Genomic DNA, 25256 nt, shown 5'->3' on the forward strand with positions numbered 1-25256 from the left:
TAGCTGGAAAAGTTTCGGGGCTAGAAATACTTCGTCCAGAACGGGGCAGCAAGTTCCTTGTTCGCGCGTTGGCTTTTGTACAATTTGAATTATAGGTTATGGGCAAGCATAATATCAAAAATAATACTACTAACATTCCTGCAGCTGTTCGGCCAGGCCTCCAGACGATCCATCCTAACACTTGGCAAGTCGCCAGCAATTGTAAAGTCACACTGTAGATAAGCAGTCACGTGTGCTGCAAGTTTGTTCATGACGTCAGGTGAGGCGTCGGTAGGTCTGTACACAGAATACAAGATAAAAATATCACCCTAGCAGGATAGCTTCATGCATAGGCATACCAGATAAATAACGGATGGCAATCGTCGAAGCTCTGTCAGTGTTTTTTTGCCTTTTACAGGCAGCGTAAAGGGCGAGGAGGTTTCGGAGACGGATGACTGGTGAGGCCATCGCCTAACGCGTTTTTTTCGTGGAGCTTATTCATGCCTTCGCTCTGCGCGCAGCGTAGATCCTTTGGCGGTAACATGTTTGAGGGCACTAATGTCGCTACTACGTGTAAGCGCGTAGTCGCGTGGTAATTTTTTCTTTATTTGACCCGCGCTTTCTTGGCAACGTGGAAAAAAGCCACAGCAGCTATCATCACAGAAACAAATTAATTTGATATTTCTCAATAGGCTCTAGAAGTTCCACATTGAAGATTTTGCGTTTAGACCAACGCTTTAAAAGCTGTTTAATTAGTTATTTTCAACTAATTACCTAATCGTTTCTCAAGAGGACAGCGAACAATACTAAGCTGGTTGCATTATCGTAAATCACGAGGGAATTTGGCACTACTTGACTGAAACAGACCGCACAAGTCGATTAGTCACATGCGTGCAGTGTGGAAGGCGACCGCCAACCTTCTCTCCCGCAAACGGAGACCTCTCCCGCAGCCACCACGGGGGGCGAGGGCGAAGAGGATCCTTCCGGACCGCCCATTTAAAGGGGCACTAAAGCAAAATATTACGCCGAGCTAAATTGAAAGATTAGGTTTCTGTAATAACGAATTTCTTATTCATAGCGAGAACTGAGCTTCTGTAAGCGGGGAAAATGACGAGGCTGCACAATCAGAGTGGCGCCCTTTGTGGACTATGGTATCCCTCGTGCGACGTCAGCACTGGCTGATTCAGCGGCGGTGGTGTAGACGGAGGTCACGTGGATACCACGTCAATTCGTCTGCTTTGGCGCGAGCAGTTCAAGCTGAGGAACAGCAGCTGGATTTTCGGTGACTATTCTCTACGCGACAAAGGGTTATATTGGTCGACCGAAAACCATGGTAGACTTCGAGACGAGTTGCCTATCGGTCTAGCTCGACTTAATATTTTCCTTTAGGGTTCCTATAACAATATTAAACGTGCTCAAGAGTAAAAATGAAGTGCTTACCACTGTTTGACTTCTTTCTCGGAAACTGCAAAGAGAGGGAAAGAAAAACAAGTATTAGACGACGCTTTTAGGCGATAACAAGGTAGAGAAGTTCGAAAATCAAAAGTACTGAGTGTTTGTAGTCCACACATACAGCTTCGAATATTACGGTTAATTCTTGATAACCCGCCGCCGAGAGTAGTACATGTAGCGCACGTACACAATTTTTTTTACGACACGATATTACAACAGAAATTGGACACATGTTACGGGCATTATTTCTTCAGAGAACAATGTTAAATTCCCGCGATAACGGTTTCTAAACGCGCTGTGCACCCTAAGGAAGCATTTCATTGGCTGAATTAGGCCAACATTCAAAATATTTAAAGTAGGAAGACAATGAAGTTTCGTAGTCGAATGACTCTCGTTTCACTTCAGGTTGACAACCTACGCAGCTACACTGCGTTCCTAAATGAAAACCAAATGCCGTCGTCTAGGTGTAAAGGAAAAGAAGTGGTGCCAACACACTGGTGGGATCTATACACATTTTTTTTTTTTTGAAGCGTGCGTCAACAGGCTCGTATTATCCTGCTGAACTCAGCTGTGATACTGTACAAACCAAAACACACACGTCGACCACTTGAAGTTGCTAGTTTGACGGAAGAAGAGAACAACGAAATGTAACGGCAACTGAGTGCGGTGTTCATAGCCAAACTGCGAAGACAGGCATCAAGAATAGTCTTCAAAAACTGTGAGCCATCACCGACAGTACGCGTGCACATTATATTAGAAACCCTGAATTTAAGATTTCAGCTGGTAAGTCTAAGCTGAAGTCATCCTAGAATGCTGCACTAATGTCGCCTGTTCGAAGTAATACCTGCCGAGAAGGCGTTTCCCTGCTTTGCTCGAATGAAAAAACGGCGCACATTTTAACAAATAAAATTCTGTAGTTATACGTCTCCAATCCATAATTTGTCTTCATGGTATATGCAGTTATATTTAACGATGTGTCATATATTAGAGCCTGCGACGCTGCGCAGAGACTCAGCGGTGCCACCTTCTGACTATTGTCAGGAGACGACACTGAAGAGTACTTAACAAGCTTGCTCCTTTAATTTTTTTCGGGTGGATGTAAGTGACAAACTGACTATGGCGGATAATAACACGACGAACAAACCGAAAAAAAAGGAAAGAAAGCTGTCGCCCTCCGCCAGCACTTCAGTGCGCTGTTCAATGCCCTCCGGGCGATTGTCTCAAACAACGTTCAATGCATTGCCAGTGCGTTGTACCTCGAACATTTAGCTTTAGATTTATGACACCGAAAGCGCGTCTCGCCTTGTAATACTACTAATAATAATAAAGACGAAATAAGAAGAACATAAGAAATAAGAACCAACAGGCACAGCTCAACAGGTATAATATTATCGGTAACAGCGACTCAATTTTAGAACTTCCCGGGCCTCTATTTCCTTTGCTTAGGACGCTTGTTAAGTCGTAATCTCGTATAACGTTAAAGCATGCTTTCAATCTACAAAGATAAAAAATAACAACGAAAGGGGAGGGGGGCAGACTGTCGGTAAACAGATCCGCGGAGGGTTTTCTCACTGGATACACGAGAGGTGCACCGGCTTGAAAGGACTCGAGACGAAAATGTTCAACCAAGAAATACATAACGTCAAAATTAAAAAAAAAGAAATAAAAGAAAACATTGTTTATAGCGTCAACCAACGCGGGGCTTAGAAGGACTTTACGAGCCCGTGTAGACTGCCACCCGCGGTGCAGCACAGCGACAACACGGGAGAGCACTATACTGTGTCCTCATTAAAACCGTGCTGCGTGGCGGAAGCTCGAGGCATCGCAGAGCCTAACACCAACACTGTGGTTTTTCAATAACTTTTTGAAGAAAAGTATTGGAGGACCCTGCAGGGCCAAGCCCTGAAAGATGTTGGATCGCGAATACACTACCGACGTTCACGCTACGCTGAATCGGGATATATCCCAAAGTGCGTCCTTCGAAGCCCCGACCAACCAGCGCGCTATAACCCTACGCGTAGTATAAGCGCACGACTTTGCGCGTTCGTCGCCGCATCTGCTGACGGCGGATGCAGCTTCGAAAGCACTGCACCGTTGCGAGAACGCAGAGAAAGCGTGCTCCCCGAAAGAGCAACGACACGAAGAGGCGACGAGCGGAAGCGCCGCCGTCGGGAATTCGAAAAAGGCTTGGCATAAAGACAGAACCCCCGTGGAAACTACACTACGAGCGCGAGCCTCCTGCGACACAGCGTAGCGTCTCCATTCGGGTCCAACCTATGCTGCGAGCATCGGGCAACAGCAGAGGGGCCCGTTGCTGTGTAGTTGAGAGCGGGACGTAAAAAAAATCGACGAATGTACATGGAGAAGAAGCTGCTTACCGTGTTTCTTTTTTCTTTCGCTTCTCGGTTTCTTTCTTGTTTTTTTTCTTTTTTGCTTTCGAGACCGGCTTTCTCAAGTTTAACTGTAACACGCATGAAAGGCTCAGACATGGAAGCCCTTGTTCACTCTCTCAACAAGGTGAACGAGGCTTCCGTGTTTTGAAGCCGAAACGTGCTTCCCAACACTTTTAGTGGCACGAGCATCGAGCGACACTATTCTTTTGCGCAGCATTTCTGGTTCACTTCCTGAGACGACGCGGGAGGAAATTCAAAACAAATAAGAAAAAAAAACATCTAAGAAAATAATACACCAGAAAATTCATGGGTTTCATTATGGATAGTATACGCTTAGTTACAAATTGAGTTACTGAAGTGTCTGGAAGAATTAAAATTAGAAATCACTGAGAACGACACACCAAAGCACAAAATCGTAGACTTTAGAGATCCGCCACGTGAGCACGATTTTGGCAAATTCCTGGAAACCCGAAAGTAGAAAACGGAAGTAATGACGTCACCAATGACATCACACACAAGAAGGCGACATGATATTTAACCGGCTAATTAATGAAAAACAGTTGCCTCCAAGTTGGGTTCGTGCATTGCGTTCGCCTGAAGTTAACCTAAAGAACACCAACGCCGAGGTGCGAATGCCACCAAGAGACACCTACGCCACAGATTAGGGTCCCCTACGAATTTTGTCGTGTTTTTTTGTCAATTCACTTGGTCGGCGGTCCGTCTTTCCTTTTCTTAATATTGACACGTGTACTTATCTTTATCGGGCGACCACGTTTCGCCGCCTAACGAATGTAATCGCACATCGCGGGACGCGCCTGCATGTATCCGAAGTTGCTGGAAAGTTATCGATGCTCCTACCCAGCTGTCCGTTGTCGCCGAACCTTGTGTTATCTGGTTTCATCGCGTGACGCGAATGGTGTAGAACTTTGTGGAAGGCACGCAGGTCCGAACGATTAGTCTGGAACATTCGACGACTGCTGTATAAAAGCCGACGCGCTTGACCCGCTGATCAGATTTTCGACGATCGCCGACCGCGTTCGCCGCTATCGTTGTGCTATAAGTGTAGCCTGTTTTTGTGGGCACAGGTTCGCCCAATAAAAGTTAGTTTTGTCTTTCACAGTATTGCTAATGTGTTCTTGAACGTCACCACCACGTGACAATATGAGTTTACTTTCGGACCAAACGAGATGTGGTCCAATTATCGATTTTGCTGATGGACCCTTTAAATAACAAGTATCCAAGCAAAAGAAACGGAATAGATGGAGAATATGTCTTTTTTATTATTAAATCCACCCAGAAGTACATACTAGAGACTAGGTCATGTCAAGAGGAACAAGGACGCCGACAGAAAGTTGATTTTAATAAATATTAGGTTTTTTTTTTCGGCTTCCACACGGAAGTATTGCTCACAAAATACAGATTATTTTTATGAACGCCTAATGCCCATTAACAAGACCTCTTTTCTCGGCGTTATTCGCTTGCTTGTGACAAGAATTCAGTTCCAGACAGGCCGAGATGACCTCAAATTATCGTCTTCAATTCAAGTGCAAATCGTAGACGAAGGGGCCGGTACAACCGGAGATTGCATACACGCCACGGCTGATGAGTGACAGTGGCGGCGGTCGCTGCAGCAAACGGCAATTTCTTCCGAATAGCTCCTGGCTATTGTGACAGACCACTATAATTGAAGCGCAAATTGTACAGTCCTTGCATTCTACCGGTACTAACATATGGGACAGAAACTTGAGGTTAACAGAGAAGCCTGTGAATAATCAAAAGACCATAACAACGAGCGATGGAACGAAAAATCTTACGCGCAAGGTTAAGGAACAGGAAGAGAGCAGTCTGGGTTAGAGAGTGAACGTGGTTAGCGGACAGCCTAATTAACATTAAGAGGAAGAAATAGAGCTGTGCAGGCCATGTAATGCGTAGGGCAGATAACTGGTGGACCATTAGAGTTATAGAATGGGTTGCAGAACCGCTTGAAAGGGGTGACTGGTAAAGCGGATTGGGTGGAGGCTTATCCGGCGTGCAGACCGTCATGCGAACAAAGCGGCGGTGCAGAAAAAAAAAAAAGCGGTAGTGAAATATTTCACAACAAAGACCGGAAAGAAAAGAACAGCTTTTCTGAAACTATAAGAAGCTTAGGGAAGCGACACTTGCTTCCAGAAATACAAAATTCAAACAAACAAACAAAAATTCAGAAATGCCACTTTGTTCGAATACGATGCGCATAAAAAGGCGGGCGATTCTCGACACAGTTTCGCAACAGTCGGACGCACATTGAGAAGAAGGAAGTTGTCAAAAAATTCCCAGCTTGTTTAAAAGCTCTTAAATGGAACACAAGAAATACAAACAAAAGAAAAAAACGAAGAATTGTGGTGTGCGTGAGAGTAGAGAAGGCTTTAAAGCCTTCGGCGCCACAAAGACAGGGAAGGCACGCCTCGACAAGCGGGCCATCTCAGTTCTCAAATTTAAATATTGCATAATGCAGCGGCAACAATCCAATATATTGTTTTGAACTCTTTAAAACGAGCCAGCATGTTATATGCAAGGCGACTACCAAGTTGGCATTTCCAAATTCCCCGAGTTTTCTAGGTTTTCCCTGAGTGCCTTTGCAAAATTCCATGAGTGACACAGATTTGTTTTTACGTCAAGACAAGCTGATACCATGTCGCCCGATGCTGTCACTCTCTACTAAACATGCTAAAAAATAAAAAAACGACTTCATCCAGTTTAAATACTACGGAGCAGCATTTATTTTATTGCAAAAGAAATGAGAAGGAAGGGGTTAGTAAAATGCACAGCGAATTAAATATATCTGAAAAAATAAGATAGAACACATTGCAAATCAAGTCCAACATTCTCAAATACCAAGAAAAAGAAGATGCATACCGAAACAAATGTTTTCGAATATCCCTTTCAGTCGCCAATTACGATCGACTGTCGATACATGTGTGAAACATAGATGGTGCTTGAGATTCCACTGAAACCAAATCAAGGTGGTAGAAAAATTGAGCATTTTATGATGAGGCATATTAATTCCAGAGTAACTAAATATTGTAAAGTCAGTCATGCTATGTTTCTTCATAAAAAGGATTAAATCGCCCGCTCGCATGCACCGGTTATTCATTGCCTTCAAGCATTTCAAGATATATATATATATATATATATATATATATATATATATATATATATATATTTTGCCCTACGCTTAATGTTTGTGCTCTACCTTGCTACTACTGCAGAGATATGGGAAAAATATGTCGCGTCCACAAATGTGGACGCCGTGACTGAAGGGGATATGAGCTATTTTTATCAGTTGATAGCAAGCTCATTGGTATGAGGCCCGAACTTTGTCACAAGTGAGATTCTCAACAGCTGGCGTGTCAACCTCAACTGTCCTGACATACTCTCAGCCCACGCACAACGCCTCTATGTGGCGTTTCACTGCGTTAAAGATTTTATTTTGTTTTGGATGAGGGACATCTGCATCTAGGCGTCAGCCAAAACAGTTTTTTGAACTCAAGCTCCTTGGAAGACGCTTCCTTGCCCGTTTATTCTTCAATTTGTAGGTATTTTCTGTTCTCATCCTGCTTCCAGCATGCGTTCACCACGTGGACCATTTCCTCTTCCTCTTCGTCAGTTGTCCAGTCAACGTCCGATTTATCGGACTCCCTAGGGGCCGCGAAAACGTCCGAAAAATCGGGCAGCTCGAAAAAATAAATGCACGTCTTTTTCTGTCGTTAAGGGCTCAAATCGCCACAGGCACATCCGAAAATGCCTACCAGTGCACTTATTAGGACATATCTGTGCTCGCACTGTGACAGGATATGGCGGGTGGACGCGTGTATAATTAAGGAATAGATATTGGACCCCGTGACAATTGCCCCTTCACACGCTTGTTATGCTGCACCGCGTAACATTTTGTAACTGAGGCGAAGCTGACTTTCGGCAAGCAGCATTATGCAACGTCCCGTGCTTTTCGAGCTTCGAAGCCAATCACGAGGACCACAAAGACGGAGTCGGTAACATTTCTGACAGCGGCGAATTCTTTCAATGAAAGACACGGCGCCGAACGGCAAGAAGCTTAATAGCGAACGTAGAAGCAGCTAGGCCTAGCGTTGACCGCGGTGGTGGCTACTGCTGCCAGCGGATCTGCGTGCGAGAGCGCCGGTTCGAGGCGACGAGGTAATAAAAACGGCGGCAGTGGTGGCTTTGATTAATGCCGTTTTGGACCTGCGGTCACGGCAGAAAGTCCTGAAAATCGGATGCTCGAAGGGTTCTTGCATCCGAAGTTTCAGACGTTCTTATACATTGACTCCATGGGGTACGCGCTAGTGCCGCAAAGCCGTCCGAATTATCGGGCGTCCGGAAAGTCGGTCAACCACAGTACACTGCCACGACTCCTGCCGGCGACATGGCGCCTAAAGACGATTCGTCACGATCGCTTTCTGTTACTCGAGCCAGCATTACCACGACTTTCGTTCCCTTTCAATAAAATTGCAGGTAATTTACCCTGATAGCACAAATTCCCTGAGCTTTCCCTGAAATTTTCCAAGCTATTCAAAATCCCTGAGACTTCCTGGTTTTCCCGGTTGGTAGACACCCTGGATCATATAGCAATAAATGCAGGCACTTACGTCACTCAGCATAGAATAAATTATTTTCTGTTGGGATATAAATAAAAAGAAAACGCTTTTGTCCATCGTAACCAGACCGCTTGCAGAATCTGTGCAATCGATTTCTTCTATTTTTATAAAAGCGGCATGTATATCGGGATGTCAGCGCTACGTTAGTTGACGTGGACAGGCAACTGGACGGGGTACTTTTTATTGCTACTGCGTTAGTGTCGAATAAGATAGGCACAAAACAGATAATTAAACGCACCCGGTGTACTCTCGCTAGCTGCTGTCAGCCACGTAATTCTACATGTTAAGCGTGCCACAGACGAGGAAAGCTGAAGCTGCTGAAAATCGCATTTGTCAGGCACAAGTGTAAACCGGCTGAAAGAAACAAACAAAAACAAATCCCCACGCCATTCTCCCATTGAAAATGTTAAGGTGCCTCCTTCGTGCGAGTAAATATTTCTGATGGAACCTTAATTGGCTTGCGCAGGCTGGGCTGTCGGATGTCGTGGCTTCACCTATCTATACGCTGAGCTGCGTTGTTTGCAAGTAATATCCCCTTAACCTTCGTATTCTAAAGGGTTCCTCGACTCTAAGCTCTTCCTTCACTCCATTGAGTAAGAAATAAAAAATAAATTATGCGGATTTACGTGTCAAAACCACGTATGAGGCACGCCGTAGTGGAGGACTCCGGGAATTTTGACCACCTGGGGTTCTTTAACGTGCACCTAAACATAAATACCACAAGTGTTTTCGCATTTCGCCCCCATTGAAATGCGGCCGCTGCGGCCGGGATTCGATTCCGCTACCTCGTGCGTACAGCCCTACACCATAGCCACTAAGCAACCACGGCGGGTCACTCCATCGAGTTGATCACGGAGCCGTCGCTTGACTGAAGAATAGCCTACACTTCTCACGATTTGCCGTGGATTGCGAATGAAGCGCAGTGGCCACTTCTGCCGAGGGGCATTCTAGAATGCCCTCAAAATAGAATATATATATATATATATATATATATATATATATATATATATATATATATATATATGCATATATACACACCAGAAAAAAAGCAGTTCTCGGTCCGGGCAAATATTCACAGTGAAGCAGACGCGCGTATGAACGGTTTATTGACGCTTCGGCCGGGGTCCGGCCTTCATCAGAATTCTGATGAAGGCCGGACCCCGGCCGAAACGTCAATAAACCGCTTCATACGCGTGTTTGCTTCACTGTATATATATATATATATATATATATATATATATATACTGTTCTGGGATTTTACGTGCCAGAACCACGATCCAATTTTGTAGTGGGGGACTCCGCATTCATTGGGACCACCTGGCGTTCTTAAACGCGCACCCAACACAAGGTACGCGAGCATTCTTGTATTTCGCCCCTATCAACAGGCGGCTGTCGTGGCCTGGATCGAACCCGCAACCTCGAATTCTGCAGCGCTACGCCATAGCTACTAAGCTACCACGGCTGTTCTCACAATCGGAGTCACGCAAGGATTCAAAAAATCTTTGCAGTGAAAATGATACCTTTACCGCGAACACATGTTACTGCAACAGAGCCGTATATAGTGGATTGATTGCCTACAACCGCCATCCCCCTGAGAACTTACAACGACCGCTAGGAAGCCCTCTGGTTCAGCACATGAGAAAGAATCTTGATCTGCATGACACCACCAATGTGTAGACTCCAGACACGGGCCAAAATGAACGTTTGTGCCTCTCTTTCTTTGGGGGCGGTTATCTCAAAACTGGCGTTCGCTTGGGAACTCGCATCAGGTTGACAAATAGAGAGCTCCGTCGCAAAGTTGACGAAGGCAAGTTCGATAGACGGCATCGCGTTTACGGTTAACGCCACTTCTTGCAGAGTCCCACTTCGCCGGGCAAACACGCAAAGAACGAAACCACTGAATCGCGATTATCAAAGCAGTCGCGCTTCTTGCTTTCATTACACAAATAAGTCCTCAGGCCACGCGGTGGAGCACTAATGTGATTTCAATATGCAGACATGTTGCCACCATCAGGGGCAGTATTCTAATACGATTACTTTCGACGATATTATCTCCTTGGCCACGCCTTCTCCATCGACGAACGCTGATTGTTTTAGCAAAATTGGATGAGCCTATTGGCTGGTCGAGCGTTACGCCATCCAATTTTGCTCAACAAGCCAACCAGCGCGCGCCTGACGGCGATACTATCGCAGAGGCGATAGACACCTAGCCTGCTTGATTTAATCAGGTATGCCATACACGTTTTTCATTCTAGCGTTTTTTCTCTACATCTCCTTAATCTTCTTTTGCTTCCTCAAGACAGTCCAACTGCGAGGCTTTTTTTTCGAAGAACCTATATGGGTTTCCTTTGTAGCAATTGCTACGGTTGGGTGGCTGTCTCATTTTGCCTTAATTATTTATTGGCCAATCACTCATAATTGCGACGGATACCGGAGGCGGCGGTCAACGTTTCCAACCAAAACAGCTATGGGAATGAGCCCATAACAGTTTACGGTGCAATGTAAGCGGACCTTTACACGCAGCCAGCCTCCTCTGTATGGCAAAAAAAAAGGCTAGCATATAACATTTATTACACCCATGATTGAAGACTGGAATGCGTGCATAATACGATAAGCATACTCTACGCAACGTGGCCATCGTAAAACTCTGACAGAATGACTTATTTTCCTTACTAAGCTTCCTTCCCGCCCCTACAGAGTTGATGACATGGCAGCACCGAAAATCTTTTGCACCAAATTATTAATGTGGACCGATCGCGATCGCAAGCATATTAACCACACCTATACATGTTCACATCGGGAAGATAGCAAAAAGAGGTCTTTTGGCATGTCGTGCGGCACTCCAATGAGGTTCTTCTTTAGTGATAAGATGACACATTAACGACAATAATCAAGACCCTGAGCTAAAAAGGAATGAAACAGCTCCACACTTCCGTCAGCGAGAAGATGCGCAGAAGTGAAACTGATTTTCTCGTTCTATTTGTGAGATATGCATTTATTACGGGGAGTGGAACACTCACGCTCTGAGCAAAGTCTCACAGGAGCTTGGCTACGAAAAAGAGATAACAAATTGTCGTTAAAGGCGCTGGTATTGTAGTCTTCTGTACTAAAACGTTTGTCCTCTTCATGCTAGTGTGCTGTTTCCAGTGGTACAGACTGACATAAGGAGCAATCACTTTTGTACAGGAACGTAAATTGAGCATGCATCCTGCTTATAGATTTTTCTCGTGTTTAAATGTTGATTTTTTCTGCTTGTTTTTGTTTTCTTGTGGTCTTGTAGCACCTGTCATGCTAACTTGAAAGACTGCAGTCCAAACTTGGCATTACAAATTTTCTAGTGCACTCGTCAGTTACCGTTTGTGCGTGTTAATTACGAAGAAACTGTCTTTTCAGTGACCCTTTGGTCCGTATACTTTCGCTCACGGGTGTACATATAGGGGAAAGAAAAAAAAATGCACGCATCCCTGTCACTTGTAAAGCGTTTAATCAACCGCTTCACTCAAACTCCGCTTCACATAGATTCCAACCTGTGCATCGCATATGCAAAATTTTTTCAAGGTTGCATTGGTTGCGTTTTCTTGTGCAAGGTTTCATGAAGCCTCCACAAAACGTTCAACTAGTGAGCCTGTAATCGCAAAGGTCATCTCTCGTAAGAGAGTTTTCTCGTTGGGCGGCGTTCAGAAGCGCGCAGCGAGACTTTTGCCTAAGACGAACCTAGCGGCGACCTCCAGTTTCTGATCGCACTTAGGTAAGAAAAGTGCTGTGAATACCGACACTGTTCTTCGACACTGAAGTTAACAGTCAAATATTCTGCTCAAGTGACAGATGGATGAATTCGCAAGAGCTTCGGGAAGGGCCATCGGAGTCTAACGAAAGCAGCAGCCGTTATAAATTTATTGATTCAATCTGGCAAGGGAACCCTGTGCGATTTAACTTTGACAATGAGAGACCCCACGGCGTTTATATTGCAAGCGAAAGTTCATTAGAAGAAGCCGTATAATAGATTTGCTGAAGTTAACTCTGACCTTTATTCCTATTTTGTTTAGTCCCTCATGACGCAGATTAATGGGAAGGTCAAGCCAATGACCTCTGCCGTCTCTTTCTTTACGCTTCGAGAGCGCACGAGACCGCTGGCACTCAAAGCGAGACCACTGACGCGCATTATGCGCGAGCGATGACGCGTTCAGAATGACGGGTTCAGCGGGGGCAGAAGGCAGCGGAACATAGAGAAAAGATAAATATGCTCGGTCACCGCAAAAAGTTCAACGTCCCATACCACAGCGAAACTACATACAGCAGTCTCAAAATGAATGCAGTGAACTGACCTCCGATTGATACAGCGGCCGTCCAACTTCCTTTAAAATTCGTCCCATGCTCTGTAACGTCCGTCCGAAGCTGAAAAGCCAGCATCCTTACAGCCCCAGAACGGCATTTTCGATTAAACTAACCAAGAGAAATCAACCCCGTGTCTCTCTTTCTTTCTTCGATAGTCCTAGCGCTGTCGCAATGCATCCACAACAAGCGGGGGCGTTTATTTTACACACATGCACTGAGCGCATTCGAAGAGGGCAAGCCAACAAATATCACAGAAGCAGCGTCTTCTCATCTCTCCCTTCTTTCTCCACCTCACTGTCCACCACGCTCACAGGCTTCCCCAGCTTTACCGCAGCGAAAAAAAAAAAAGAAAGAGAAAAAAAACGGGGACAAACTGGGTTACGAACGCGCTTGAAGGCAGATCAAAGAGCTCACAGGAAAAGCAGTTGAAAGGCCGTCGACCGCTGACGGCTTTGGCGATGGCGTCAACGAAGACATGACTCAGAGAGTATGCTGGGAAAACAAGCAAAACCACAGAGGCCTCAATAAACGCAGCCAAGCATCGCGCGTCGCATGGAACTGCGGGACCGGCCGAGCCGTATAGCACGCGCGCACACACAGGCACCTCGAGCGCAGCATTACGCTCGTGGAAGCGGCGGCGACTCGGAGAAGCGCGCCATTCACGCGTTGCATGTGCTCTTTGGGGCCGCAAACGCGCGGTTCCTTCGTCGGGTTCTTAACCTCGCCTTGCTCAATAAAGCGCGGCGCTTTCAACCCTTCGTAGACATTTTCTGCCTTTTTTTCTTTTTGCGCGTGGGTGTGTGTGCGTCTGTACTGGCATAAATTCACTTACTGGTGTGCGTGCGTGGACTGGGGGCGGGGCAGAGGGGGGTTCTAGCCGTTATTCAAGGCGGTGAGATGAGTTACATAAAGCTGTCACGAGGCGCGTCGGCGGCAGCGCTGAAACCTCGAACGATGAGCGGAAGACTCGCTGCGCTGGCTGCAAGCGATGCAGTTTTCTTGCGGCGATGCCCTGCAGGCCGTACTAGTCGCGTACGCAACGCTGTACAAGCAGATCAACGCAGCCGCGGCGCCCACGTTGCCGCAGCCTGTTAAAGATGAGGGCTAGCCGCGGCAGGTTGGGCCGGAAGGAAAACTCTCCCACACACATCCGCACCATCTCCTCTCCCATATTCAAATCGGTTGCGGCCTTCCTCGCATCGGCCAGCTCGCCAGAATTCCGATACTCTTTCGCGGTGTACTGAAGTGCGCGTGGCAAGAAAAAAAGAAGTTTATAATTAAATGCATCTATCGCACGTCTCAACGTAATTCTTAGCTGTTTTCTGGCAACCTTCTGCTCGAAAGTAGAGATTTTCAGGGTCTCTCATTTCAAAACTTTACATTCTCTCGTCACGTATGTGCTCAGTCTAACGAACACGCACATGTGTGCAGACTTATTTCAGGAAATTTCCACTTCCCCCGCGCGCTCAAGAGGCGTATTCGCAAAAGAAGAGCAATTAAGACAGCTGGTTTTTCTCGCAGATGAACTGCACCGGTCGAAATAGAAAGTTGCGCTGTGCAATTTTTTCCCCTCGAGCTACAGAACGTGTGAAAATCGCCGGCATGCATCCCTCCAGGCGTGTCCGAATGGTGAGTAAATATCGCGGCCCACGGAATGCCTGTCGCAGATTCTATCTTTCAGCCAATCTGGCGATGCTGCAGCAAAGAATGCTGCGCCTGGACAATAGTACTATGCCTGGTCTCCCTAGCTATTGCTAGAGTGAATGGCTGACACCACACTCTACAGCTTATCCATGAGCCAGCCGGTTAGGTGAAACAATATCAATAAAGTCACTGGTAAGAAGCGATCGGAAAGAGGACGAAGAAATTAAGTGCCGTGTACTATCGTGAGCAATATGAGTGGGGAGGCGAACGCGTAGCAAATAGCCTCGAAACCGAGTTAGAGCGATACGCGGATGGCGCTGTCGAAAACATAGGTGAAAGGGGGACGCTCTTCCGCTAACGGTTGGCACTCCCACCGCGCCTGCGTTTGTCGAAAACGGCATCTTACGGCATTCCACTGGCCGCCGATAAAACGGTTACGCGCACAGTAACTTACAGCCAGTCATTTTCTTTTTCAGTCACGCTTTTTTCTTTTTGTGAGTGCAGCTCTTAGGCGCCCGTTCCGGCGTTTAGCGTAAGGCATTTTCAGTATACCCCCACAGGACCTGATGTATCTCCTATGGAGCGCATCGTGTCACGCGTTCCAGAAAGTCGGACAGATTTTCCAGGGAAGTATACCCTTAAGGCACGTTTATAGTCCGACGTTATCGGCGGGCGGGCGAGCGTGGTTCGCGGTAGGTCACGCTACGGCGGTTGCGCTGCGCCAGCCGAGATGCCATCCCCTCTATACTTCAACGCGCGCGCCGTCGGCTGCTATCTTCGGAGCATGCGCAGAACGTTCGGCAAGTCGCGCGCCGTCCGCAAAAGCCGTCTGCGGAGTTGTGTTGGCGCCTTTTTCTTCGCGCGCAATGCGTTGTGGTGCGAGAGTTCCGCCGACTCCGACGCGCGAATGGCTCAGGAGCCATATCGGCGCCGGGCCCGTCGGTGCGCGTCGGAAACCGCCGGTTACGTTGGCTGCGCCGGTGCGCCCGAGAGGGGTCGTTTTCGCCGACGTGACGTAGCGTGCGCGCGCGCGGGCGTTACGTCGGACTATAAACGGCCCTTTAAACAAATGCGCACCCTTTGGGTCGTATCTTGCCACGAAACTATAATCGTCACCTGTCTTGCTTGCCTTTCCTTGCTTGAAAACACTGCGCTTGCTACTTTCCTGTCGAGAATGCTCTGTCGTGCTGATAAAGCGCATGCCGTTCGTGACTTGGAATTACCGGGCTCTCAACATTAAACAAAGGAAATGCGGACAAGACAGATGACTATTATCGTTGTGTGGCAAAGTACGACCCAAAGGATGTAATTTTGCTTAAGAGTGTAGCTCTCGAATGTTTACGCTTCAGAACAGTGCTGCATGCTATTGGTCCCGCTTCGGTGCACAAAGTTATCAGTAACCCCAATATCAAACAGCTTTATCAATGTGCGCTGGCGATGCGAAGTTCCGCACTTTGTATAAAGAGACGCACGGTGGGAGTGCGAACAGTTACTAGAACAGCGGCCTCCTTACCACTTTGCTTCCGACGGCGGCCGCTACGTATCCCCCATAGCAGGGCTCGAGGCTATCTTACGCGCGCTCCTCTGTTCCCGCTCATATTCACGATAGTACGTCCATTTCTCCATCAGCGCGCAGCGCCAGCTGCAGAAATGAAAAGGACTTCGACTATTTAGATGCAACACCAATTACAGCTTTCTTTTTTTCTTCCGCTTTACGAAACGAGATGGTACGCGCGCTTCTGCGAATGTTTACTCGAACCGGTGCCACACGAAACTGCGTAAGGCTTACTGTGCATAATATGTGCATACTGCGCGCAGACACCGCCGGTTTTCGGTGATCTTCAGCGGGGAACTCGGCATTGACTTCCTCCACTATAACGCGCCCCGAAGCCACCTAACCGAGTTGACTTTCTCGAAGAGATACCGTCAGACAGCCAGATTTCTACCGCGAATACGATCGGGACGCTCGACCAAGTAGCGTACACCGCCATTTTGCTCGCGACCCCCGCTGTCACACGATCACGCCACAAATAAATGTGCACGGCGGTACCCGATCAAACGGTGCACGCCGTAACAATGCGGTCCTTTCGGTAACGGACACGCAGTGTCGCCAGACTGCGACCACGCGGGAGAACGAGCAAGCCCTTGTGCATGACATATGAGAGGCGACGACGGAGAATTGCGCCTGCAGCGAGCGCAATCGGGGAATCTGGGTAGGACACACGCGGGACACGAAGATGAGCGCATGCCTCCGCCCAATCGGGCGTCTCGCGTCCATGCCGCAGCAGAGGGTTTCGTCAGCGCGAGCGTGCGATCGCATCCAATTACTTCGCAGGGAGCGTGATAGGGTTCGGCCCGTAAAATTGGAAAATTCCGCGCCCGCGACCGGCCAGAGCTAATCCTCGCTGAAATGCAAAGAGGGTTTGCCGGTGTTCTGGGGCGAAGCGGGCCAAAGTGGGGCGGAGGGGGGGATGCATGGCTATACATACGTCGAACCAACGACATACACTACACATGTGCGTATATCGGCGACCGTGTTCAGTCGACCTTAAAATAACTCGTGCCAGACTACCGGCACCACCAATGAGACTCGCCATGAGGATGAGACCGTCGGATGGTCAAGCCAGGATCGTGAGTGCGCCGACGGGCCGTGCGTGCCAGTTGCCGAAATACGTGCATGTGCCGCTTCTTGTGCGGCCGTAATCTTTCCCCGTGGTGCCACATGGAGCTCGCACGCTCGTTTTGCCACCTCGACGACGATAGCGGTGTGCATACAATTAGCCAACTATATAAAAAAACTCGCTGCGTCGCAATTGCGTACTTAGCACTGCGTATATTAAGAGAAGCGCGGACAATTCAGTACAAACGAGGTCTATAGTCGATGTCCCGACGCCACTGTCGTGAGTCGGACTTGGGGAAGGAGATCCGGCCGTTAGAGGGCTGTACAGTACGCGTAAGGCGACTGAGAAAATGCAGAGTGAGGCCACGTTTTCTCTATCCGCTAATTATACGGAAGGACCATCCTAGCTTGCTCCTTTCGAGCTGGAGTTTCAATTCAGCTGGTTTGGTACGTGGATTCGCAAAAAATTGGAGGCTGAATAGATAGACAATGAATACAACAGTGAAGACCAATTGTGCAAAACGAAGGCGGGCTCGTGTAGAATGTACGATGACAGTTATGAACTGATGTAAGACACGCATAGAAACCAGTGTGATATGCCCGCTGATATGCTTGGAGATAAAGGCGAAATTGTTTCTTTACTGACGTCTGCTTAAATAATCGCAACCCCGAAGACTTTTCAGCGGGGGTAATGGTGATTGACCATATAGGCAAGGAGAAAGAAGAAATTACGTTACTGGGGTTGTTTGTCACCATAAAATAAAATAAAATAAAAATTTAGTGACCTATTTTCCACAGACAAACAAACAGCATGGAATCTACGAGCTGGTCTGTTAAAACAGGACTTTCGCCACTAGTGAAATGACATTTGTGCTGACTTCTGGCCCGCTGAACAGCTTACGTCGCAGCCAAGTGCACGCGTCACACGGCTTCAGCGATGTGTCTTTGCTGGTTCCGAGATCATTCGGTATATAGTCGTTCTCCCTTCCCAGAATCACGTGAACTACGTTTAACGTGCCTAATTGGGAACACGCGGTCAGCATATTCTTCTGGCGCATGCCTGGGAAAGCACAAACAACGCGACGATGCGAAATAGCGTCGCTAGGTGTACCATTTTTCGTCCCAAAGTTTCCAATTTGACTATTATTAGGTGGCGACGTATTGTGAAGGAGGGCTCCGCGGAGTTCGTCTAGGCGCACCAAAAACATTCGCACACCGGCGAATTTTTCCTGCTGTTTCCCCATTCCGCCCCAGTCAGCATTCGAACCCACGACCTGTGTTCGGCTGCACAACGGCGTGGCGCCTTATAGTGGCTTTCTGCCAGTACACCTTACATTTGTTACTCCTACCCAGGGCAGCGCGAAAAAGTGGAAAGCGGCACAATCGAAGCGGCACCAGTGCCCCTTAACTCGAGAAAGATGGGCTACTTTCCATCACATTATGCCGTACCGCGTGAGGTAAAAAGAGAATGGTGGGAGAGGGGGGGTGGGGCGTAGAATAAGAAAGAAAGAAGAAAACATTGTACAAGAGAAAATTGGAGCATCACCCGGTGTCCTCGTGAACTTTACACCCTTTCGCTGCGATTTCCCTTTTCACTGAAGTACCTCGAAGCTTCGCCGATATATTATAAACGTTGAGATGGGGATGGTTTATAGTTTTCTTTTCTTTATTATTATAATTTTCTTCATGCCTCAGTTCATTAGCGGATGTCAGCTTCGCCTTTTGCAATTACACACACACACAAAGAGACAGTGGCGGTTACTCTGTCCGCAGCTGGAACTGCGCATACTGCCCGCGTTCACGCATAATTACTACGGAACAATCGGGCTAATTATTTTCTCTTTCTTGGAAAGTATGCAAGAACTCGGGCGCCCTAGTGTATGCACAGGATCGTGCGCAGCCGCCCGCTGAAAGTTCACGCCGAGGGCGGTGTGAGTGAAATTATCTTGATACTATCCCGTCTCCGCTATAGACGCGTTCTCTGTTATAATATTATGCGACGTCGTTGGGAAACTTTGCACTTTGCATACGCTCTGCAAAACCGGTATATAACAGAATAAGCGCCGAGTCTGTCAGCCGCAGTTGCAGTTTACAGAGTAATCAAGCTTTTTCCAGAGCGCCGCGGCCATCGAGATAAAAAGTATCCCGAACAAAAGGTTGCGCCATAATGTTTTTCCTTTTCTTTTCCTTTTTTTTTCTACCACACGAGAGTTGCTGAGACTAGCAGAAATTATTGCTTTCGTTGCGGATACGCGATAGTTATGGTGGCTAGTATATAGTCACGTGCTGGAACAATAACGTTAGCAGATAGCGGCGCAGCAAAGCTAGCGCTTCGTTCGGCGTGGGCGCTATCTTCATTGCACTAACCGCTTTACGCTGGATAACCCACAATGCGGTTACTGTTTGTGGGGTGTGTCATGATTACAGACGGACTCGCATCGAAATGGCACAACCAGTAAGTCCTCGCATAAACGGCTCAGAAACGCAGCACTTTTAACAACGTCGTGAACATGTGGGCTTTTGTAATCGATGTCTCACTGGCAAGACGCTTTGCCCGGTTATTGGTTTCCGGATATAAGTGGTACTTTCAGCTTTCAGTAGCGCATAAGAATAATGCGCAGCGTCTGGTACATGCCGAAAACGTTCGGGCTTATTTCTACAGCCCTATATGTCATTGGTCAAAACGTTCCGAGTTCACTTTGACCCGTCGACATTACAGCCTTTCATGCAACGCTAAATTGGCGGCGCTTTTTCAATGGTGTATTGAGCTTCTAACTTTACAGACGTTTTGCAGCAGATTGAGTTAGTTCACGAATAAGTCACAACCGTTTTACAAACATTCAGATCGGCACTTCGTGACTAGAGAGCCAGACCCACTATGATGTTGAATTGGTTGAATATTCAGTTACTAATAATGGCGTGGACCAAACTATTTCATTATTTTGTGTGATGGCAATGATAAGAGCCTAATGTTATGACTTACAACTTGTCTGAATATCCTGAACTAACAGCCCTGATTTGGTTTCCTGAATACGTGATTGCAGACATTGGCTGATCAATAAATTTAATGGTTGCATACTGTGTTTAATGAAGGGAAAATGAGACATCCACCCAAACGTATAGCTAAGTGCTACAAACGAAACCCATACGGGTTCCTCGAAAGAAAAGCTTCGCAGTTGAAAAAATTTGTCCTGGTCCGGGACTCGAAACCATGACCACCGCCTTTCCGGGGCAGCCACTCTTCCATCTGAACTAACCAGGCGGCTAGCAGATGGCAGACGAAGTGGAATTTATCAACAACTGAGAAGCAAAGGCAAGAGTTTGACATAGTAGTTCTGCGGAAACCCGCAAGATGGAGAGGAGTAACCCTTAGCTACACATTAGCAGTAGTACACAGCAGTAACACTTAGCTACGTTTGGGTGGATGTATCATTTTCCCTTTATTAATTACTCCTCTCCACCTTGCGGGTTTCCGCAGAACTATTATGTTAAACGCTTGCCTTTGCTTCGGAGTTGATAAATTCGACTTCGCCTGCCATCTGCTAGCCGCCTCGTTAGCTCAGATGGTAGAGTGGCTGCTGCGGATAGGCCGTGGTCCCAGGTTCGAGTGCCGGACCAGGACGAATTTTTCTTCAACTGCGAAGCTTTTCTTTCGAGGAACCCGTATGGATTTCCTTTGTAGCACTTAGCTACGTTTGGGATGTCTCATTTTCCCTTCATTCATTACTCCTCTCCACGTTGCGGGTTTCGGCAGAACTATTATGTTATATACTGTGTTTATAGATCCACCTTCCTCTCTCTCTCTCTCTCTCTCTCTCTCTCTCTCTCTCTCTCTCTCGCGCGCGCGCGCAATGCAACATTGGTACATACTAGCTAATGTTTCGTAGAAAGAACTCCCGCACAAAGGAGGACCGTCAGCGCTACCATCATACTTCTTGGCCGGGCAGAGCAGTGAATTAACAATCAATAGCGTGCCCGTAAGCTTAGAGAAAATTCAGAAATAAACATCGCGAGGAAGTTAGCTTAGATGGAGACAACAAAATCCGGGACCACTGTCAAACCATCAGCCACGTCAGCGGTACTTTATTCAGCCATGCTACGACAGTCACCTACCTTGCCTCAGTGCGGTGGGGGCCTACATGTTCGGCATACACGCCTCTATACATGCACAACAATGCAAGGGGGGGGGGGGGCTAAAAATTACAGTAACAATGTACCTACAACAAAGCGCAGGGTAAGCGAACAACAAAGAAAATAATATAATCGAGAAAGGCACGCTTCGTGAGTATTCCGCGGCTAACATCAACGGCCAGCCGCAGCGGCCGGTAGAATGTACGAGCATGTACACGTATACCGTGGCTGGGCATGATGCGGCCACACATTTTTCCCCTTGTCTTCCCGCCTAGGCGTAGCGATTCCTTCGTGTATTGCTACGTCGCTGCACTGTTGCCGCAGCCTGAGATTGCGCTGGGAGCCTCGCAGCGCCTGCGCTGCCCGAAGCTATATGCTCCGTACAAAAGAAAACGTAGCGACGACGACGCCGATCGACACGCACAGCGCCACTTCTTCGGGCAACTCTCAGAATCAATCATTTGGCACGACGCCGCGAGAAGCGGCGCCGCCCCAACCCCAGTTCCTACTCGGGTAGGAGGCGGGAGGTCAACAACCCACGTTTCGTGCGGTCCCTCCTTTTCGTATTCTCCCGTTGCACTTAGTTTGCCATACCGTAAGATGTGACCGCACCCCGCGCTCTCTCGGACAAGACAGTGGCGAAAGACCACTTTTTTTTTTCTTTTTCGGACGGAAGAGACGTCGACCGCACGCCGGGAGGCCAACGCCGTGTCGCTCATTAATACAGTCCGCACAAACGCTCCCCTGTCTCTGTCGCTGTCTCGACGAAACGCTGCAGAGGGCGACGATTTTTCAGTGTACGTTAATTGTGAACGGTTGAATGGTACGTTAATCAGACTGCAATATGGACGAAAAATTTTGATCCATGACGATAATCTCGTTTTGCAAAGGCACGATGGACTGTTGAGCGACGACCTTCGATGTCGCCATTCGGCCATAAACTCTTGGGCTATACTAAACTCCATCTGACGTGCCATAATGCTCACTAATAACTCACTCTATAGCTGACTTCAGCACGAATTGCACTTCAACGAGTAAAGATTAACTTCCAACTTGGTAGTATTGTTTTTCTTGAAAGCAAACGTTCTGTTAAGCTTTTCGCACAGCTGATATTTAAAAAAAGATTGCGTTAGAGAACCGAAAGCAACAAGAAATGCTAATCCAAGAAGCCTGTGCTCGCTTGACGGCTCGGGTGACATTGTTTCTTGTTGTTGAAATCAGCATCGTATTTACTATACGGCAAACATGAAGACAGAAGGAAGTGAATGCTCCTTTGCATCCCCATCTTCGGTATACTAAATGTATACTTCAAGCTGAGCGTGTGAGATTTCTTCCCATCGGCATATTTAGATGGATATCAAATGCAACGACTGGCTCCACACTGCTTAGTTGATGCATACCTTCGAGTACAGAAAATTGTACGTAAATCTTCAATAAAAGAAGCTTATAATGAAATATGTTTGCAGAGTCATATTGCAAAAGGAGGGCGGAGAAATTGTAGACCAATTTCGAAATACCCCTTCACAGATTGTCCGTTAGTAAGCAAAAAAAGCGATGCATGGAAACGCGTTATTTCCAGCAGGGCAGCACAAATTTTAGCAATAAACGCCACGTCCGTTTCGCGAAGTCGGCACCAGGCTACGCTGGTGATCGTACAGCCCACTTTCACCTTTTCCCTACACGTATATGCACCTATTATATCGATCCTGCTATCATGCATGTATGTGTCTGAATATGTCTGGCCATACTGCAATCTCATATATGCCTCTTCAGATCTTTGTAGTTAAGTGTATAGTGTTTAACGTCGCCTGCTCTCACATTGCCTACTATGCATACACATGCTCCCGTTATTTCGGATTACATTGAGACCTCTTCTCTGTGTCTCGGTCGCACGGGGCGCTTTCTATCACGGTCGACTGATTGTGATCCAATTTCTCGATGCTAATCGGCTGTCCTTCGCAGCTTGTGCAAATGAGTTCATCGGGATAGAGCAATTCGATAACGAAAGGACTTTATAGAGATTACAAGTGTCCGTGTTACTGGGGCAGTAGTTCCATCCGGGCTTGATTTCCTGATTGTGTGCCGTTTCTTATAAACTTACTTCTTTCTACTGCTGCTACGTGACAAGGAGTAGAACCCACCATTACAAACCGGCTTAATCTTAGTTTCGTGTGAAAAAAATGTTTTGTTTGCGCTTGACACAGCAGCAGGTAACTAAACCTGCTACTGCCGGCGTGGATGCTAGTACACCATAGAAACAACACCGGGGTGCGCAATATTAGTCCTTTTCAACGTTCTCAATATCTAGGCATTCTTATTTTTTGATCACACCAATGTCGCAGTGCACCGTCATTAAAAAGAGAGAACGACGCCCTCGCTTCAATGTTAGCCATTCATCTAACAAACGGCTTTCGTTTCGGGCATCCCCATGTCCATCTTGCGAACTAACTGCTTTGAGCTAGCTGTCCATTTCATTAAATGTCCGTCGTCCTTTTTGTCTCGTCTCCTAATAGACCCCGAATAGCTGGGACCCCCAATAGCTGGTACCCCCCAATAGCTGGTACCCCCAATAGCTGGTACCCCCAATAGCTGGTACCCCCAATAGCTGGTACCCCCAATAGCTGGGACGCCCAATAGCTGGGACGTCCAATAGCTGGGACGTCCAATAGCTGGGACGCCCGATAGCTGGGACGCCCGATAGCTGGGACGCCCGATAGCTGGGACGCCCGATAGCTGGGACGCCCGATAGCTGGGACGCCCGATAGCTGGGACGCCCGATAGCTGGGACGCCCGATAGCTGGGACGCCCGATAGCTGGGACGCCCGATAGCTGGGACGCCCGATAGCTGGGACGCCCGATAGCTGGGACGCCCAATAGCTGGGACGCCCAATAGCTGGGACGCCCAATAGCTGGGACGCCCAATAGCTGGGACGCCCAATAGCTGGGACGCCCAATAGCTGGGACGCCCAATAGCTGGGACGCCCAATAGCTGGGACGCCCAATAGCTGGGACCTCCAATAGCTGGGAGCCCCAATGGCTGGATGGACGGACGGACGTTATGAGCGTCCCCTTTAGAACGGGGCGGTGGGTTGCGCCACCAAGCTCTCGCTATTATACTGCTTTAATGTCCTACCTAGGTTAAAAAAGAAATATGAACTCCCACAACCAAATTTTCTGACCCCCTATTGTGAACTTTGTTATACGTCTCCATTTTCTTTGCCCTTTCCCTACTTTTCTTCCACCAATCCTCAAATCGCCTCTTACTAATCCCTATTGCGGACATGTTTACTTTTCCACTGCTCTCGCTGAGCTCAAAGGCTTCAAGGAGGCCAGCGGTGCCTAAATAGACCACTGGGCAGATGTCTTCCCATTCTAATAAAGCATGCTCCATCGTTTCCCCAGCTTTACCGCAGCAATCACATGCTTCTTTCTTCTTATACAGGGTCTGCCCTGAACGTAATGCCAGTGAATTTATTGTGACGCGTCTGTACTTGGGAGCGTGGTTTAACCGGTTGAAAGCGGTAGTGGGGGAACCCAGCTAAGCAGCGCTCCGTCGCACATTGTGCTCCGAGCATCGGAGAGTGTAGGACGGGCCTGTCCATGAGCGTTGTTCTTTATTCTTGTGCAAGTAAAAATGCAGCGCTTGTCAGAACAAACATTTGCATTCAAGTTTTGCATGAAACATGGCAAGACCGCTGAGGAAACTGTTACTAAGCGCAAGACTGCTTACAAAGAACATGCCCTGCCATATCGGCAAGTGTTTCGGTAGCACAAGGCCTTTTTGGAAGGCCGGGACGAGGTCGATGGCGAGTACCGCGCCGGACGGCCATCCATGACCACCATGGCTGACAATGTGACGCGAGTGAGGGAACTGTTGAACTCAGACTGAAGATTAAGTGTTCGTTTAATGGCCGACATGTTAAACATTTCGAAAACTCGAGTTCATAAAATCGTTACAAACACTATCGGCATGCGGAAGGTGTGCGCAAAAATGGTTCCAAAAGTGCTCACTGACGACCAAAAGTCACGCCGCGTTGAAACGTGCCAAGA

General features: G+C 47.5%; 1 protein-coding gene across 1 annotated transcript in view; it reads right to left on the reverse strand.

Moving 5' to 3' along the window:
• The window catches only part of LOC126516704 (frequenin-2-like), a 334311-nt gene that overhangs the window by 140584 nt on the left and 168471 nt on the right, over nucleotides 1–25256 (reverse strand). Inside the window, exon 2 of the mRNA XM_050166805.3 lies at nucleotides 1420–1444. Coding sequence (XP_050022762.1) covers nucleotides 1420–1444 — 25 coding nt within the window. The remainder of the gene's footprint in view (nucleotides 1–1419; nucleotides 1445–25256) is intronic.

This window comes from Dermacentor andersoni, chromosome 1, assembly GCF_023375885.2.
Source record: "Dermacentor andersoni chromosome 1, qqDerAnde1_hic_scaffold, whole genome shotgun sequence".
Lineage (NCBI taxonomy): Eukaryota > Metazoa > Arthropoda > Arachnida > Ixodida > Ixodidae > Dermacentor > Dermacentor andersoni.